We start from the raw sequence: 18,494 nt of genomic DNA on the forward strand, positions 1-18,494 counted from the left end.
TAAGTCAGTCAACTTCCATGTCTGCAAATTAGACTTTCCATGTGCCCAAAGCAGTAAGTACAGGACAAATTCCGTAAGAAAAGAGTATCTGTTTAGAAATGCAGCTAAATACAAATGTGCCTGAAGAAATAGTGTGTTAAAAATTTATTTACATCTACTATTTTATTTCATCACTTCCAGAAGCAGTTTTTATACCATAATCAGAAATACATTTGATTTGACATAGGATGTTGTCAAATCTATAGTGGGTGTTTCTTGGGCACTGAAATGTACAAAACCTTGAGATAGGTATGCTAAAACTTAACATTTTTCCAGCACCAAGTGATCCACCAAAAGATGTTGTGTACAGAAACCTCACTTCCACATCAATAATGCTATCCTGGTCTCCTCCTCAAAAGCCTAATGGAAATATACTGTACTACTCAGTTTATTTAAAAAACGATTCAGGAGTATTCATACAGGTAAGCTTACTTTTATATTATTCTTTTGTAGAGTTCAATAAAGAGTTCTAATAATTCATTAAACATTCATTCAATTTTATAGTTATCAATATTTTTTCATATTTCCTTTATCACAAGGCAGTTTTTTAACTTACAAAGATAGAAGCACGTCTTTTAAACATGTTTTGTGTCGTGTATCTCATTGGACTTCAATTTCATTAAGCATTAAAGCAAACACATTTTGTGTAATATTCCGTATCGAAAAGTTTGTATGTACATGTATATACACACACATACATCTAATACATATATATGCACAATATATATAGATATATAGACACAAGACCCATTACATTCATTGCACATCTTTAAGACTGTTTATTTTAGTCTAATCTGTAACAGTTCTGGTTTTACTTTTTAATGCATGCTTATATAGTACTGAAAATAAGAAGATAATGTCAGTTGTGAATAAATCATTATTTCATATTTTTCATACTGTTTAGTATGTAGAAATAAAGATATTGAGATTCTTAAGTTAAAGCATAAAAGACAAATGTTATTATAATTTTTTGGTGATCCGCACATTTCCATGTAAGTTTTTTTTGTTGCTACTTTCATCCTTAATTATGTACCACATTTATTAATTGTATATATAATTTTTCTGTTCTCCTTTCTAAGAATATATTATGATACAGAAATATAATAAGAAGAAATAAGCTTCCTTTACAGGTTTTTGGTCACAAGCTTTACACATGTGGAAGAAAAGAAAGAAATACAAATTCATGAAGAAAATAATGCATGAAAAATTACATCTACTGAATTACTTTATGCTCAAGATATGTCTAGTGTGAGGTATGCATGTGTTTGAGAATAACTAGAAAAAAAAATCACAAATTTTACAAATGCCTGTGACTGAATAATTGCTGACATACTTCAATGAATACACTTCTCTGACTTCTGTGAGGCTGTGTGGGTGCCAGGCTCTGTCTGCATAGTTTCACATGCAAGCAGGAGTGTGCCATGAATTCACGTTCTGATGAGATTAAAATCAGGGCTACAGTTGAGAGCTTCAGACTCTACTTGCACACACTGCTATACCAACAGCATTTTTCTTAGCTTAACAAATCCCTGGAGAAACCTTTACAGCAGTGCGTTACCTGAACTAGCCCAGCCTATGAAGAGTGTCTACATTTATCTAATCCTTGGACAACTCAAGGGATTTTAGAGGAGGACTGCGGACTTAGGCTACTCCTGCCTTCAGGAAGGTGGAACTCTGAGGTGAATGGGTAAAGTGAAACTGATACACTGAGAGCTAAAACCCCTCTGGAAATGAAGCAGCAAGAGAGGGAAGATGGAGCACAGTAGCACTGGCCCAGCAAGGTGAGGGTCCAGTTTCATTATTGTGGGATGTAGCTGGGCAAGGAAAGGATAGTGGAATGGGTAGAACTTACTGCTGCTTTGGCATATCATGTGGTAGATGGCAGAAAAGCACTCACAGTAGCTTCACTTCTAGGTGTGGAAACTACCGTTTTCACCCTTTCAGCTTTGATTTTTAACCCATCCCTCTGCCATCAGAAGATAGGTTTCAGCTGCTGTTGCATCTGTCTCTTACGGGCCATGGGAGATCATTAATCTCTGAAATCATGATCCACTCCTAATCTGTCTGCTCCCCTTTAACTCCCTCTGCCCTTCACATGCCTCTCTGTTCACTGTTCGGCATGGCAACTACCATGTCTACGTTGCACTGCTATTCTGTACTTCAGCATTCCTGTGGGTGCAAGACAGATTTCAAGCAGGAAAAAAAACCAACTCTCCCCTGCTCGTTTCTGTCAGATATTTTATACTACTCTTTTTACAACAGAGAAATGCATTTGTGAAAGCCAGCCTGATATGCATCTATATATATTATATATATATATGACACATGCAGAGAGTGGTAAGCTGTATGAGTGTATGCACACATACAGCTTACAACTATCTGTAACTTAGAAGTATAACCATGTAGTTGCAGGGTCTGTTGGTAAATTTTGTATTGCACATATTTGGAAAGAAATAATCCTTAGTTGAAATACACTGCATCTAGGTGACCACTCTGCTTATGTTTATCCAAACTGTATTTTCAGTTTGGGAAATGATACAGGAGAATGAAAAAAGTAGATAATCTTTTCACATTTCTAGGAACCCCACCTTCTCAGACACGCTGCTGTAGGCAGCCCATTCTTTGCCAGTCTTTCATCTGCTTCTTTATCAGGACATAACAACAGAGGTCCAAGTTTTAAAGTGTATCTTCTAGATGCCTGAAAAAACATCCCAGCTGAAGAATATCAAGAAATTTGACATTTTCCAATGTTGTCATAATCTGAAATAGATATAAAATTCATGATAAAACCAGTGCTATTCTGTTGTCTCAACTTCTCACTTGTCCTCACATGTTCTCAAACTCCTCAGGCATATTAAAACCTAATTAAAATAAAGCACTGATTATGACTATGTTAAAAAGAGGAAATTAGTAGCTTTAGAGCAAAGCATTTTGTCTGGGGAGGGGCAGGAGACAAAAGACCTGAGATAAAGGATGCAGTTTACTCCTTGGCATGATGCAGAAACTTGCATGAAAAATAGTTTTCCTTTAAAAAGAAAAAAACCTACATACCTTCATAGGGCAGAAAAATAATGTATAGTTTCTTTGCTTTACAGATCTACATGAAGTATCACACTGCGGCTGTCTGATCAGAAGGCCTGGGATGCTCAGACCTAGGATTCAGAACCAGAACAGCCGAAGGAAGAATTTAGTGATGGAGATTAGATTTGAGGATTTTGGTAGATGAGTGGGCTGTTTCTATGGGGATGCTGACAGGTTGTAAAAGAATAAGTGTCAGAGAGGGAGGAATGACTAGTAGCCAATTAGAAGAAACCATTGCTTGAACTAGACTAGGTTCAAGTTCAGCTTTATCTTTCATTTTTTGCTGCCATAGGTCTAGGGAAAATGCTACTTTTTGGTTTATGTTCACTGCTTTGCCCCAGTGCAGTAAAGATATGGCATCTATTCTGATGAAGGGCACTTCCTACACAGATGACATGGCACTATACCTCTTGTTCACATCACTTCTCTGTGACACTGCTGGATTCCTACAGTTCAAGCTTTCACTGTTTGCAATACCAGTTTTGCAAGTTTTGCTCCCTGGTTCCTTGCACGGTGCTTGAAACAATCATACTGCCCACATTCCCAGTCTTATTGAGGAAAGAAGTCGCATAACCTGTGGAAGTAATTGTCTCATTGCTAAATACTGATCTGTAAGAGATACCATTGACTTGAATAAACACTTTTCTTCAATATCTCTATACTTGTGTTTTGATTAGCAAGAAAGTGGTAAAGGTGCTAATTACAAATATAAATTTCTGCTTAGAGAAAATTCTCCAGTGTAGGAATTTCAGTAGAGACGACAGCTATCCTGCTCTGCCAAACCAGACAGGGGAACCAGGAGCTAAACAGAGAAAAAAAGCCCACTGCCCTTCTAGAGACTGAGCATTAGACCCCAAATCATCCAACTCCCTACTTCAAGCCAAACTAAGTGAACGTGACTGGTTACAGTTCAGAGTAAAATTCATCTCGGTCTGCCCTTGGGATGCAAACAAAGGATGCAAGCAATGTGCTATATTAACTTAACAATCAAACCTTTTCTATCACCAATATGACCAAAATAGGGATAAAGGGGGAACTTCCCTAAAATACACTGCAAATTTTTTAAAAGATGGCCTCAGAATGGTACGGCAAACAGAAAGCAAATATCTTCGCTTAGGTTGGTACTGTGGCAGTGTGCATTACACTCCTTGAGGGATGGCTTGGATTAGCCCTCACAGTGTCACCACTCTCACCTGATTGCCAGAGTCAAGTATGTGATACTCTAACTGAAAACGCAGTGTAATACATCAGAACAGGGGAAAAGGGTTAACCGTGAACAGCAGCACTGTGTTGTCTGTATACAACTAATTACAGCTTTATGCCACTGGAAATTTCTGCCGCTTCCTGGGGTGAAGAAGATACTACTTTCTGCTGACACTTTCATGGCCTGTGTGTATTGCTTACACTTAGCTGCTTTTAATAATCTGATACTTTGCTATGTCAAAACTTCTTTCATGTATGGATGAAGAAGGGGACAGAAGGAAGAATTTCTTCAGCTGTAGCCAAAGATCCTAAGCTGTTTGCTTTCATCTGCAGCCACAGTTAATTGTAAAACTTCCTATAGTGTTCTATCCCCAGGGTACAATTAGGGCAAGTTTCATCTTTTCTCAGTACCCACACAGTTCTTCCTGCTCACCCTTACTCTTAATCATGTGTTCATTCTTTTCTAATATTTTGTCATATCAGAAGTTTGAGGTAGTCCCCAGCTATCAGTCCTGAGGCTCCTCTTAGTAAGGGAACTACCTCTTAACACAGTTTGTGTTGAACCACCAGAAAGCCTATTGTTACAGTGTTCATGATGGTTCACTGTGTACTTAGCTGGCAGACAGCTGACTAAATTGTGAAAGTATGCTTTTTAAACGAAGAGTTGGATTTTCAGCTGTTCATAGCAATAAATTCCCATTAAATCTAGAATCAAAACTTGATGTGGTCCTTTGATATTTTTACCTTGAAAACTCATTATTTAACTCAAATTATTTAAGGTCCTTTTTTTATCTTATTATATTATCACTTGCTAATTATTAATAATTACAATAATAATAATAATAACAACAGGAGAGTAGTAGAATGAGGCGTTAGTGTCAGAAGGTATTTTCTGTCGTACTCTGCTTGAGCATCAGAAATTTTAATTAAATACCTTAGAATTCGATCCTCTGTTTCCTGGATTTTACCCTACCCAAGTGTAAAGCAACACTTTTCTCAGACTTTTTCAGTTACTTATGTGAAGATAGTGTGAGCTTCCATCTCTGTTTAGAAAAAAGTCATATATTAAGGTGGAATTTCTTAGTATTTTGACTGATGTTGGCTTAACCTAATCTTTCAGACAAACCTAACAGTGTGCTTTAAGTCTGTTAATAGGAGTGGATATAGCGATTTATACCGCCAGTTTGTGCAGGTTTTGTACTGTATTCAAAACAAAAGCTTACATTTTCATTGCCAAACAAACTGTTGACCTGTTTATGTTATGTGAGTACCAGTGACTGTAGGCAAAACTAGGTCTTCAGATACTGGTATAAAAATCTCAGAGACATGAATGAGTGTATCACCTATTGTTTTCTGCAGAAATAAAATAATTTTGCCTGTACAAAAAAATTGGTGATTATGTTAGATATACGAACTGGTATGTATTGGTGACAGACATCAAGGCTGTATACTGAAGTATCAGTTTCCACAGTACTGACTCAACTGTTTGGTAGAGTGTTTCACAGTGACTTCTTCAACAGGAACTTTCCTCAAGAGAAATATAACACATTTTTAGCATGTGTTTTTAGTATGCCTGTGTTTATATGTGGTATTTCTGAATTTAAATAAGCAAACACTACAGTCACCTTCCTCCTGTTTTAGTAAGTCTGCTATCACAGCCTCTCTTTTTTAGGAAAGCATTTAATTTAGAGCGAGCTTTGATTTTAAGGAGATGGAGGGTGCAAATAAGACGTGACAATGAAACTAGCAGGCAAGCCAAATAACTGGAACGTGTACTAGGCAATTCATCAGGGGGTCAGGCAAAATCCAGCTTACCATGAAAATGTTGCTATGTTGAAAAATTAGGAGGACTTCTTTGATCCTAAGAAGTGCTGCCCGTGCCATCTGCTCAACAGGCCAATGTGTCTGCTGGAGAGGAATGATACTGACTCTTCGAATGAGGAGCAAAGTTTTCACTTCCTACCCAGTGCTGGAGCTGATTTGCTTATGGGGTACATGACCTCTCAATAGTTTTCAGATCATGAACCAAACTGCTTTGGATCATCTAAGTCAGGTTCCTGTAAAGCAGTGGGTGATTTGACACATTCAGTTATGTGGTATGGCTGACCTTACATAAATAATCTGATCTATATTTTTTCTTTTCAGTTTCCAAAATGGTTCATTCCAAACAGGAATAGCCTCCTCAGAGGGGCTGATCTAGAGCACCAACCTATTGCTACAGTCACAGTTTTAGTGGAATTTTTTATATAGTTCAAAAGAAAGTGGGACTTGGTTCTGGTGCAGTCCTTTTGTTAGCAAGTAACCGCACAAAGAAAAGAAATTCTGTCAGTTCCTTCAGTTTAATACAATCCACTGGGTATAGACGTTCGCATTAGAAATAATGGCGTGTTTTTAACGGAAAGAACAACTAACAAAAGAAACAGTTTATCAAGCGTTGCAGTGAGCTCTCTGCCACTGGAAGTTTTAAATACAAAATCAGACAATTTTCTGTAAGATATACTCTCATAAAAATGAAATAAAGTGATAGAAGTCCTTTGATTCGCTTCATGCAGATCAGGCAAGGCAGTCGCAGGTGTGATCACGTAATCTATGATGATACTTTTTTTTGTCATTTTCTCGATACAATATGGGTAAACACATTGCACTATTACACACAATGTGTTTCAAAAAAAGGTGGATTGTCATTCAACAATTACAAACAACACGAAGAGTCAATTAGGTACTCTGTAGTGCTTACAAGGAGTAGCGATAGATAACATACAACAAATTGCTTGAGTAGTTCCATAAAAATCAGGACTCATTAGGAGTCAAAGTGTAGGTTAATGTCTCCTGAACACTATGATGAATCATATCTGTTGGTGATGGTGATAGCTAAATGGGTAACTAGAAAGAGAAATCAGTGAATACATAACAATTTTAATGGCAACACTTTTTTTTTCCTTTAGAATTTCACAAGTTATGGTAATGACAGCGATGTCAGTATATCCCAGTCTGCAGTTCTGGATGACTTGGCAAAATACAGCCATTATACTCTATGGTTAACTGCAAGCACAGCTTTTGGAGATGGAAACAAAACCAGTGAAATAGTAGACGTGTGTACAGATCAGGATAGTAAGTTAATAACTTTTTTAATGCTCAGTGTATATCAGTGCTTCCATTTATTAAATAGTCTCTAACTTTAAAATTATTTTACTGTTATGATGGTGAAGTTAAAAAAAAACCCAGTGAGTACTGTTTTTCAACACTGCAGTATCTTTCTTTGCAAGGAAGACTTTTTGTTCTAAGTTTTTGCTTTGTAATACTAAGCACATAGTTCACAAGCTTCCTTTTTGGATACGAGCAATAAAAATATTGTCTTAAACCATCATTAATTGTCTTGTTAAACAAATTTAAATAGATGATTATTCACATATGCCTTCAAAATATTTTGCTTTTGATAGTGAAACATAAATGATTGTTAAAAGTTGTACAAATGGTTACAAATGAGATTTACAGACTAATCATACTTTGGTCTTATTTCTGTTTTGGTTTTGTATGCTTTATTACTGTAATCCATGCATTTATTTTTTTGCTTATTTTCTCTCATAGTCCCAGATGGTTCTGTGGAAAATCTGGTCTATCAAAACATTTCCTCATCTTCTGTAAATGTAAGCTGGCTTCCACCATCCCAGCCAAATGGCTTAGTCTTCTTTCATGTTTCTCTAAGTTTATTGCAACTGGGAACCAATAAGATATTGTCTTTCCTTACTTACAACACAAGCATCATTTTTGACAATCTGGAGAAATATACTGATTACATTCTGAAAATCACACCAGCAACTGATAAAGGATCTTCTGAACTGCATGCTCTAAGTCTACATATAAGAACTGACGAAGATGGTAAGAGAAGTATATTTTATTCATTCCTAAGGAAATGTAGAAAAAAACCCAAATAGCTTTCTAAAAGAAAAAAAGATTATTGATTATTTTTCTCATCCTACTTAAAGCTTTTTTGTTATACAATGACACAAGCAGCTACTACACGTTTCTGTGTTGAGACCATGAAATAGAATTTCCCACTCAGAGCACAACTTTAACTGATAGCTAAAAGACATTTTTCATTGTAATTCGTAGTTTTCTGAGGTTATCCTTGTTTTTCTCTTTCTTATTTCTTCATGTAGTCCCAGAATCAGCACCTATTATAAAAAAGTTTTCAAATCTCTCAACTACCTCAGTTATGCTTTCATGGGATCCTCCTGTTAAGCCAAGTGGTATTATAATAAGTTATGATTTAAATTTATTTGGTCCAGAAATAAATAACTCATTCTCTACCACCAATAATTTTATCATATTGGAAGACCTTCTACCATTCACATTATACAACATTTATGTAGCTGCAAGAACAATAAAAGGATCTGGTCCATCTGCCGTGCTTCAGTTCTACGCAGATGAGTCAGGTAAGCAAATTCAATTGTAACAAACTTTGAAATATTTGCCCCGTGTTACTGCATCTTAGATTTGAACATCAGACCTGGAAAGAGTTGATGTGAAGGATTCGTTTTCCATTGGTCTGTGTGTGAAGAGCTTTCAGAAGAAGAAAACACTACAAAGGAAGTCTTTTCTGAGTTCTCTTCCTCCCACCACAGTGTGCAAGAGGAGGTCACATTCTGCATAGGATTACAAAAAGAACTCCAAGGAGAAATGTCTTTTGCCTTTGGAATGTGTTATAGTTTGCCAAGTCTCGGGGACTTTGAAACAAGCAACAGTACCTTTCTTTTCATCGCCCCCACGTGATTGAAAAATGATTAAACAGGGAAATATTTCTAACACATTCTTACAGGTCTCCTTTACACGGACCTCCTCTGACCTGCATGGTAAATATGTATATATATAAATATCTTGTAAATATATATTGAGTTGTGCTCAATATATGATGTAGGAAACGAAGTATATCACATGCCAGTAATGTATGTAATACGACTTTTGTTAAATTCCTTAGTTCTGACAATGGGAATATTTAAGTAATTAATAGATTTCTTAGATCTCTAAGAAGATCCCTTGCTGACTAAACATGTATTCCTGATTAATGGAATTTGTTTCATACCAAAAAGAAAGAAAAAGATTGAAATAGAAACGAAGTACTGTTTTGCTGAGTTCAGATACAAATTGTAACAAACATATATGTTCTCCTGCTTCTCCAAAGAGTTTGGTTTTGCCTGGATTATTTGTAATTTGGAACTCAAGAGCATTTCTCTTTTGCAGTGCCATTAGCTCCACCCCAGAATTTGACCATTACAAACTACACTGCAGATTCTGTGTGGCTAAAATGGGATCCAAGTCCTCAGCCTAATGGTGTTATTATGAGATACAATTTTAAGATTTATCAAAACAACAGTGAAAAACTATTTTATCAGGTATGTTTATAATTAAGTGTTTAATATTTTTTGGCAGATAAATACTTTTTTCATTCTTTAGGAACAAAATATATGAGAAATATTTTAAATGTCTGTTATGCTCCTAGAATTATGAAGCTCCTCTAAATTCCTATTTGTTAAGACAATTTACTTACCCTCCCACCATGCCAGTAATTCAGATTTTCAAATTAGATAGAAAAAATTTGTTAGATTTTAATTTGCTTTGAGCTTCTGATATTTCATTAATGATGAGCTTTATTAATCTTTAGCTCATATTTCCATCTAAGCTTGATGTTAGAAAATTACAGAAGTTACTTGTTTTGTGGCTACTTTTGTTTAGCTATCTAGCATCTGTGGACTTTCAAAAAAAAAGACAGACATTCCTGGTCATCTTGAAAAATGGTTAAAAACTGTTTGGAGGTTTGCATTGTTTTATTTTTGCAGAATAAGAATAACTGAATAAATTTTAACTTAAATGGATGCTATAAAGTTATATACAAAAATTGGATGGCATCAAGAAATGTGCCATGAACTGTAAAGGCAGCAAGCTGAGGCCAGAATTGCATCTCAGGCTTAGAAACTATATAGTGACTTCTGTTCACCCGAGACACTTGTAAAAGGTGCAGGGAAAAGACATTGCTGCAGTGAGATATGAGTTTAAGACATGCAGTGTAAGGTATGTGTGGAACTGTGAGGAGCTTAACTACTCCAACTCCCTCAGCACTGGAGCCCTGATTGCAGAGTCTTAGCCTGCAAGGGAAGTGCTTTTGCTGTTGTCAAGTGCATGCATTGTGGAAATCGGTCCCCATGGGGTGGCCTACTGTGCTAGCCTGTATGCTGTTATTCCCCTTTGTGGAATGAAGTGCTGGCATCGCCCCAGTTCCTTCCATAATCCTTGGAAGAGGGAGATCACAGTGCACATACAGAAGTGGCACAGTGGTTTCTACAGCCAACTGCCTGGCTGTAGATCATTCTTTGGGTGCTCATGGAGGCCACCAAAGATTATTCTCCATTGTCCATCTGAGGCAGTCTCAAATCCAGTTAGAATACAGAAACTGGCCAGAGCACTTCCCTGCATCTGCTATGCCCTGTGTTTCTTCATGTTTTGTAATGTTGACCTCTTCCATGACCTCTTCCACTTCAGAGGTGTAATAAGGAAGTAGAAGGTGAGAGGGGGTTGATGTGGTGGTGTGGAGGTAACAAGAGTTTTCAGTATTGGTAAAAAAAGGCATATATGGAGTTAATGTGTTCTAACAATGCTATGGTAATTATGATACCAACCTTCGGCATATCTTCCTCACAAGCCACAGTGAAACAAGGAGAGGAGAAAGGAAAGGAAGAATTTGACCCTGCATTCTTTTTTGTTGAGCTCAGGGACTACTTTAACTGAAAGCTACTCAGAGTAGAAGAGGCAAAACTATGGTTTCTAAATCTTCTGTTCATTTCAGTGGTTCAAGGTGAGGCCCACAATGTTTACACAGGTTAATTGCATACTATTAATTCTTCCTTCCTTAAGAACATTTCAGGTTCAAACCATGAGGCAAGCCTTGTTGGATTGGAACCATTCAGTCTCTATTTTATCAGTGTCTCTGCATTTACCAAGCTTGGGAATGGCAATCAGTTCAGTAATGCTGTCCAGTTTACAACGATGGAATCAGGTTAGACGTGACTTTTTGTAAGCTGCAGTTCTGTTTATATATATTTTCCTTGTATGGCTGAACAACAGTCTTCCTCTTCTCTCCAAAGAAAACGTAACATAACACTATCTCATTGTCTTCTGCCTGTGTAACGCAGATTCACATTCCTACTGTACCGGATAGGCTGAGTTTGAAGTTTGATGTCGGAAGTGTAGAATTAGAAATGTCCTCATCTGAAATAAGAGGCTTATATGGTGACTATAAATCTTTTAATAGCATCACAGATAAAGGGAGGAAAATTAGATAGATATCAGCCTTTGCAGATCAAAGCAATAATTCAGATCCCTGTGAAAATAACTGAAACTTTAGCAGCATCAAAAGCAGCTGGACAAAAGATTGGCAAATGAACTGGAAACTGTATTAAAGAAATACAAATTTTTAACATTTTTATAATTTATTTTAGGAAGGGAAGCTAGCCACTAATTAAATATCCTAATTTATTAGATCTTATTCTTCCTGACAACTGGGGAGGACTATGCAATACAGTTGGCTTAATTAATTATGTGCAGTTTTGGCTTGTGCCTTCTACATGTCTTTTGAAGTTGCAGGTTGTTGCAAAATGAAAAATTGTATCATGTGAAAGTGAATACTCAACATTCACTAAAGAGAGCGCAGGAGCTCTGTGGGTTTGTGAAACTGGCCTTTGTGCAAAACTGTAGCTCCTTTGCCAGGTCAGAGCTCAGGCTCATGTACTTCATAAGGTCTGTCAGTGCCAGGGGACTAGCATGGGTTAGGAGGCTGTGTCTGAACTTTCAGGTTCTGGGACAGCGAAGGGAGCAGATGAAGTATCAAAAGATCCCATATGGTGACTACAGTTTTTCAAGACCACACTTCCAATGAAATATTCTTTCCAGAGCTCATAAAACAGGGGTTCTGGGAAAAATTATGCTGTTTATTGTACCCAGCAGTTACACCACCATGAGAAATCTGAACCATCACTGAACTGGTTCAGGTTGGCTGTTGGATCCGTGCAGCCGGAGGTTGTCCTGCCGAAGAGCCATGGTCATCCATCAGTTGTCTCATTTCATCACTGACATTCCATACTCATGGTACTTTCTTCAGAAGTGCTGGAGAGACCATTGCCCACAGGAGCATGGTCTAGTTATTTTACAGCTTTTTCTCAGATTTTATGCTCAGCTAGTTGCAGCATTATTTACTTTCCCTCCAACCCAGATTTTGGGCAATTGCTGGATCAGTTCCTCACTGAGTTCATCTAAGGATTCTGTCTCTAGTCTGTATTAAAAGTGCCAGTTAATCTTTCTTCTGCAGATACTGCTTTTTAAAAAAGATTGTTCTTTGAACTGTGAAAAAAAAATTCATTGTTTTAAAGAGATTAATTTACCTCTGTGCAGTGATAATGAGCATTTCCCTCTATTTCCGGTACCTCACTGACAGTCTTTTCACTACCTCATGGATTCCTGGACATGTTTCAATAGAGGAAGTAGACTGGGGCACCCCTCACCATGTATTAATGTTCCCTTAGCTGGTACAGCCAGCACGTTAGCCCTTTCTGAGATACTTTAATTCATTGTTCTGTTTAAACAATTGTTCATGGATAATTGCTCTAGTTTCAGCATTAGTATGACATTTGCTACCTTTTATTAAATTTTTATGAGCGTTAAAAAAATTTCTCCTGCTGGAACCAGCAAGGAGGTGGGGAAGAGTAAAGTAATAGCATTGCTATGACAGCTTTGAAACCTGTCCTGTGACTTCTGTGAAGGTCGTGCCTCTGCTGAAAGGACAGAGCTGTGGTACAGTGCTTAAAAGAAACAAAGCTAACATAAATAAGGAACTTCTGCTGTTGATACTGTTGTGGAGTATGTGTATGTGTTTCACACTACTGTGCATATTTTACTACACTTGGATTAAAAAATCGTGGGGAAAATACGAGCAGATGGGAAAATAAAATTGGAGCACATAACTAGGAAAAAGCCAGATAGACAGCCTCTTCTGTTTCAAGTACTAGCATCAGTCATGTTTATAGTAGTTGGAAAGGAACCATCTAATGAGGACAAAGACATATTTTTGATCTCTCAATGTATTTCTTTTACAATATCAATTTTTTTTGCCACTGGAGTATTTGACCCTTGCTATGAAGGCTGGCTCTGCTTCTCTGACTATATTGATCTGTGATTATGATTTTAATTGTGTGGGAAAGTTAATCTTTGGTGCATGTGTCTCTTTTAAGTACCAGATGCTGTCCAGAACGTTCATTGTATTGCAACGAGTTGGCAATCGATCCTAGTACATTGGGACCCTCCTGCTTCATCCAATGGTGTAATTACTCATTACATTGTAACAGTTGAAGGAAATTCTACAAATTTTTCACCTTATGATACGTTGCATACTTTTAGAAATCTGCTTTCCAATATTACTTACCAATTTAAAATAAAAGCTGCAACATCTGCTGGTGATGGTGAAGAACAGATATGCAATACCAGTACACTTCCAGAAAAAGGTAACACTTTATTGAAGTTAATTCTTTTGTTTGATTTAAATGATGACTATGAAGCAAGTAGGCCTGAAATACCTGCTTCAATTCAGGCAGCTAAATCCTTCTGTTGTTTAAATTTCATACTAATAGTGGATGAGGAGAAACAGGGCTTCCTCTTTCTCCTGTTTTAGAATACACTTGGTAATGAGAATGGAATTAATTGCCATTTAAAAAAGCACAGAGTACCTTTTTATGTGCTGAAAACAATAAAGCTGTTCAGAATTTGTGCAATTAAGAAGCCCTTAACTTCTCCAAGCAGACTTTCATCAGAACTCTTGATAAATAGGATTTTTTAGCAACAAAGAAAATTGTGAGCTAAATCCAAAGAAGAATGTAGGCCTTTTTTTTTGGCATTGGAGTAAAGAATTGTCACCCAAAATCTGTCTTCCTTTCTCTCTCTATGGACACTTCACACTTCACCTAATCCTGGCTGTGCTTTCGTTTGGCACCTGAAACTTCCTTGTGCACTTGGAGATGAATTCTGTTCAAAATATCGTGTTGCTTCTGTATAAATAGCTGTGTGCCTAGCTTTTAAACTGGAAGTGGAGAGGAGCCCGATGCCCAGTCCAGGAAGTAAATGCCTTTTTCAGTTCTCTTCCCCAGTTAGGGGCCATTTCTACACTTGGGATTATTTCTCTTGGTTTTTTCTTCTTTAGTGATAGTTCAGTATAACAATAAAAAATAATGTTCAGCAAGTAGGATACAGAGCAAGCGTTCACCTTGGCACTGAATTACAGGAGCAATTACTGCATTTAGTTCCTATTGCTGTTTCCTCTTCAGTGACATCAATTCATGCGGTGGAGTTGAGGAGGTCTTTTAGTTCAGAACAGCTGGATCATTAGGAAACTTGGGGGTGGGATAGGGAGGGCACAACTCTATCCCCTGGTGTTTAGGAACCAAACCTAATTTTCATATTAATTTAATTACTAAGTTATCGAATAACTTAAAAGATGAGTGGCAGCATTTTTTCACATATATATTTCAACTGAAAGAGTGAGTTCTGCTCAGTCCTGTTAAATTATAGAAGAGTCTATGTCAGTGACGGGTTTTAGGTTCTGGGTAACAAGTGGAGGGGAGCAGCTGTAATATGCAGACTTGAATCAGAGATCTAAACTTGGCGGAGACCAGACTTACCCTTACACTTAGACTTCCTGTTGGTAGCTTCCCAAGCGGCATGCACCTCTTTAGGTTCAGCCTTTGGATCTCTCCTATTCACAAAGCCTTAGTGCCCCACCCTGAGCTTTGATTTCCACATTTCTTAAAATGAGGCTTGTGCATGTGCACATCTGAATGAATCTAGACCATGTTTGTATCATCAGCTGAACTACTGCTGCTTTGGTTACAGATGAAATGGCTGAGCTCTAAATGAGGACAAGCAAAGCAAGCCCCTTGCTGGCATAACGTGGCCGACATTGTGAAAATAGCCGGTTGTACTTTGATGACTGCCCTTCCTCATAATATGGTCCATCCCACCAGATCCTGGCCACATCCCCTATTTCAACAATGAGGTGGCACATTCGTACCTGTTTCTGATAAAAATTTTCTCTCTAAGTTGACTTACTCATCAACAACAGCCCCCCCAAAATTCTGCTGTTTTCTGATCCCTGCTGATCCCCTCCTGTCTGGCTCCTTGGCTACTTAAGACTTCTGCCTGGGTCATCTGCCCTCTTGTTTGCTCAGAAACTTCTGTCCATCAACAGCACCCAAAATCATCTTTTGAAGGACGCATTGTTTAAGTGTTGGAGATGAGTATACTTCTATCTTACAGCATTGTCTGGAAATACTGTAATGAGTTTAACTGTGCTGAACGTGGATGCATGCGAGCATGCACCTAAGTACATTTCTCAACTGCAGTTGTAACCCTCCACCCTTTCTTTTAAAGCAGGGCTGCTGGACAGCCAACCCTGACTCAGAGCTCAAGACTGAAACTGGGGATGGGTATGCAGACAGGTGGGACAATGCCTGATTAAAACTGAACTTTTCCAAAACCCAAAAGTTTTGGAGATGGTCTTATTGGAGGCATGTTACCCTCTGGTACAGAGAAGACCAGGAGGCTTCTTAGGTACCTCCCTTCTTGGAGGATGGGGGAAAGGCTTCTAGTAGTGTTGAAGAAGCCTGGCACCTAGGAAAGTTAATTGTTGGGATTTCTGAGAAATTTGGGGTTGGCTATTACTTAGTGCTTGAGGAAAGCCTGGAGAAGCTCTGGATGCGGTATTAAACCTGGGCTTGAGACACAGTCTGCTAGTTGTCTACATTACATAGAGTTGTACTAGCAGGAGAAAAAACCAATACCTTAGCTTGTAACAACATGTGGCTTATGTGTCTTATCACTGGGAGTTTTTCAAAGCAAAGGTTTTATACTACAATATATGCATTTTTTGCCACATACACTGTGCACACCCTATCCTGCTCTTTTAGCATTGGCTTACATCTCGTTGCTTAGTCATATTTACAACAAACTAGTTATTATTAGGACATTTCCTTAACTGTGTGTTTGCAATGCATTGTTTTGTGGTGACTGGGTACTAGGAATTGGAGATTCATGGTTGGGAATGGAAACAGTTTTATAGCTGTTGTCAGCTTCTTATTTATGGTGGTCTAAGATTAGTCACAGAATATGTAGCCAGCACTGAGTCACTGACAATGCATTTATTTCTGACATAAAGTGAAATCGAATTTGGCTCAGTGTCTCACTGCATGGTGTTTGACCTTTACATTCTTAGCAAGATTATTTGCCTTTTTTTGAGGTAAATTTTATTCGTATCTGGGTACAATTAAACATGAATCATGAAGATTAAATTTATGAGGAGATTAGTAGTGTTTTGTGTCTAATCTAGCTCCATTGTCACGGTAAACCACCTCTGCCAGGCTGCAGTATGTTATAAAAATTGTTGACTTTGTAGTGGTAATACTACTTTGTGTTTAAATATATTATACAGGGCATGAAGGATAATATAGCAAGTACACATGCATAAATGAGTTAGGATTTTATGACTGAATAGCTGTCCTTGGATTACTGTAAGAAAATGCACATATTAAAATTAAATTTCATTAAGGTTGAGTGAGCTTTTAGGTGGGAGAAAGAGCCATAAAATGGTAGGAAACTTCTCCAAAGGCACACTAAAGCTGTGAAGATTCAGTTAAGTCACAAGTCTGGGACAAGTGTAATAGTCATTCAGTTAAGAATAAAAACAAAAATTAAAAAGCCACTTGGGGGTTCAAAGTATGAATGATCAAAAGAAAACTGCTGCTACTTTAATTTTTTTTTTAATTTAGGTTTTTCTTCATAGACTTTTTATTCTTTTCTGAAAATATTAATCATATTGATTATAGTAGTAAGACATGCAGAGTAATTTTTCTTTCCTTACTGCTAGTCCTACTTAATATTATAACTGACCACAGAGCTTTGGAACAGGTTGAGACCCCATTGTACTACGGTGACAGTCCTTACCATTTGTTTTCTACTAAACAGAGATTAATTCATAACTTACATTTAAAAGAAATATGGCTAGGAATTTGTCCAGGAAACATATCTGAATTTAATTTGTGCTTAATTTTGCTGGTCAATACTAACTTGTGGCTATGCCCAGAAGCATGCCTTGTATAAGAGAGTAGTGCCTTAAAGGATTGGTAATGGGAAAATTTCTTAGACCTTTTGGTGTGGAGGTGGCAAATTAATGTAATGTGTTGTTACTTGTGCGCAAAATGTCTTTACTCTCTGCACAGGGACACCTTTAAAGATTCTGGGTTTGCACCTCCAGGGTGGAGGTTACCACTGGAAAATGTGGGCCACCTTTTCATCCAGGCCCGTGAGGAACACAAAATGTAGCATGGGCTTAAAGGCTTCTTCATATCCAAGGAAATGGTCTGTTTCCTTCACCATAAATCCTTTTGTTAGGGTGTGGCAGCTCATGGCAGCTCTATGAGTTGGAGTTACACAAATTTCTTCATTAACTTGTGAAAAGAACTATAGAAGACCATAATGCACTGGAAGAATCATTTAAGCCTGTACCTTAAAGTGGTCCTTAGGGCCCCAAGCAGGAGGTGCAGTGCAGCGTGCAGTGCAGTGTGTTGGCCTGGTTGTTCAGAGGGATCAGCCTACTGCAGGGCCACAGCACTGGAAGTGGAAGAGCTTTGGTGTCCCCTGTCACCACTACAGAAAAAAGCATTGTGTTTCACATGTGCAATCCATGCTGCAAGTTCATGTTTCCAAACTTTATTAAAGTAAAAGCATCCAAAAATTTCAGAGTGAATCGTGGCTAAGAATCTTTGAAACACTTCTTTCCAAGATGACCGAAATGATTTTCTAACAGACTTCTATTTTCTTAATGTAATGTCGATTTTTTTTTTTTTTTAGATTTTCTGATTAGTTGGTATGTCCCAATGTAAGTTAATGGCTTTGATTGATGTTTATGGCAAATCTTCACCAGACAAGTGCAATGATTACTTCATTGCTGCCAGTGAAATTGCATTGATGTTATTTTTATAAGCAGATAGATAAAAATAGAAGAATCATATAATGTAGGATGAAATAATTTTTTTTAAGGATTAGGTCAACTCTAGATTAATGTATAAGAAATGGTGGTG

General features: G+C 37.5%; 1 protein-coding gene across 1 annotated transcript in view; it reads left to right on the forward strand.

Moving 5' to 3' along the window:
• The window catches only part of PTPRQ (protein tyrosine phosphatase receptor type Q), a gene marked incomplete at both ends in the record, with an annotated part of 146,358 nt that overhangs the window by 69,006 nt on the left and 58,858 nt on the right, over positions 1-18,494 (forward strand). The window contains 7 exons of the mRNA XM_082008794.1: positions 316-461; positions 7,269-7,434; positions 7,912-8,202; positions 8,484-8,759; positions 9,565-9,716; positions 11,233-11,374; positions 13,602-13,871. Coding sequence (XP_081864920.1) covers positions 316-461; positions 7,269-7,434; positions 7,912-8,202; positions 8,484-8,759; positions 9,565-9,716; positions 11,233-11,374; positions 13,602-13,871 — 1,443 coding nt within the window. The remainder of the gene's footprint in view (positions 1-315; positions 462-7,268; positions 7,435-7,911; positions 8,203-8,483; positions 8,760-9,564; positions 9,717-11,232; positions 11,375-13,601; positions 13,872-18,494) is intronic.

Source organism: Phaethon aethereus (assembly GCF_964289735.1).
Source record: "Phaethon aethereus genome assembly, chromosome: 1".
In the NCBI taxonomy this organism is placed as follows: Eukaryota; Metazoa; Chordata; class Aves; order Phaethontiformes; family Phaethontidae; genus Phaethon; species Phaethon aethereus.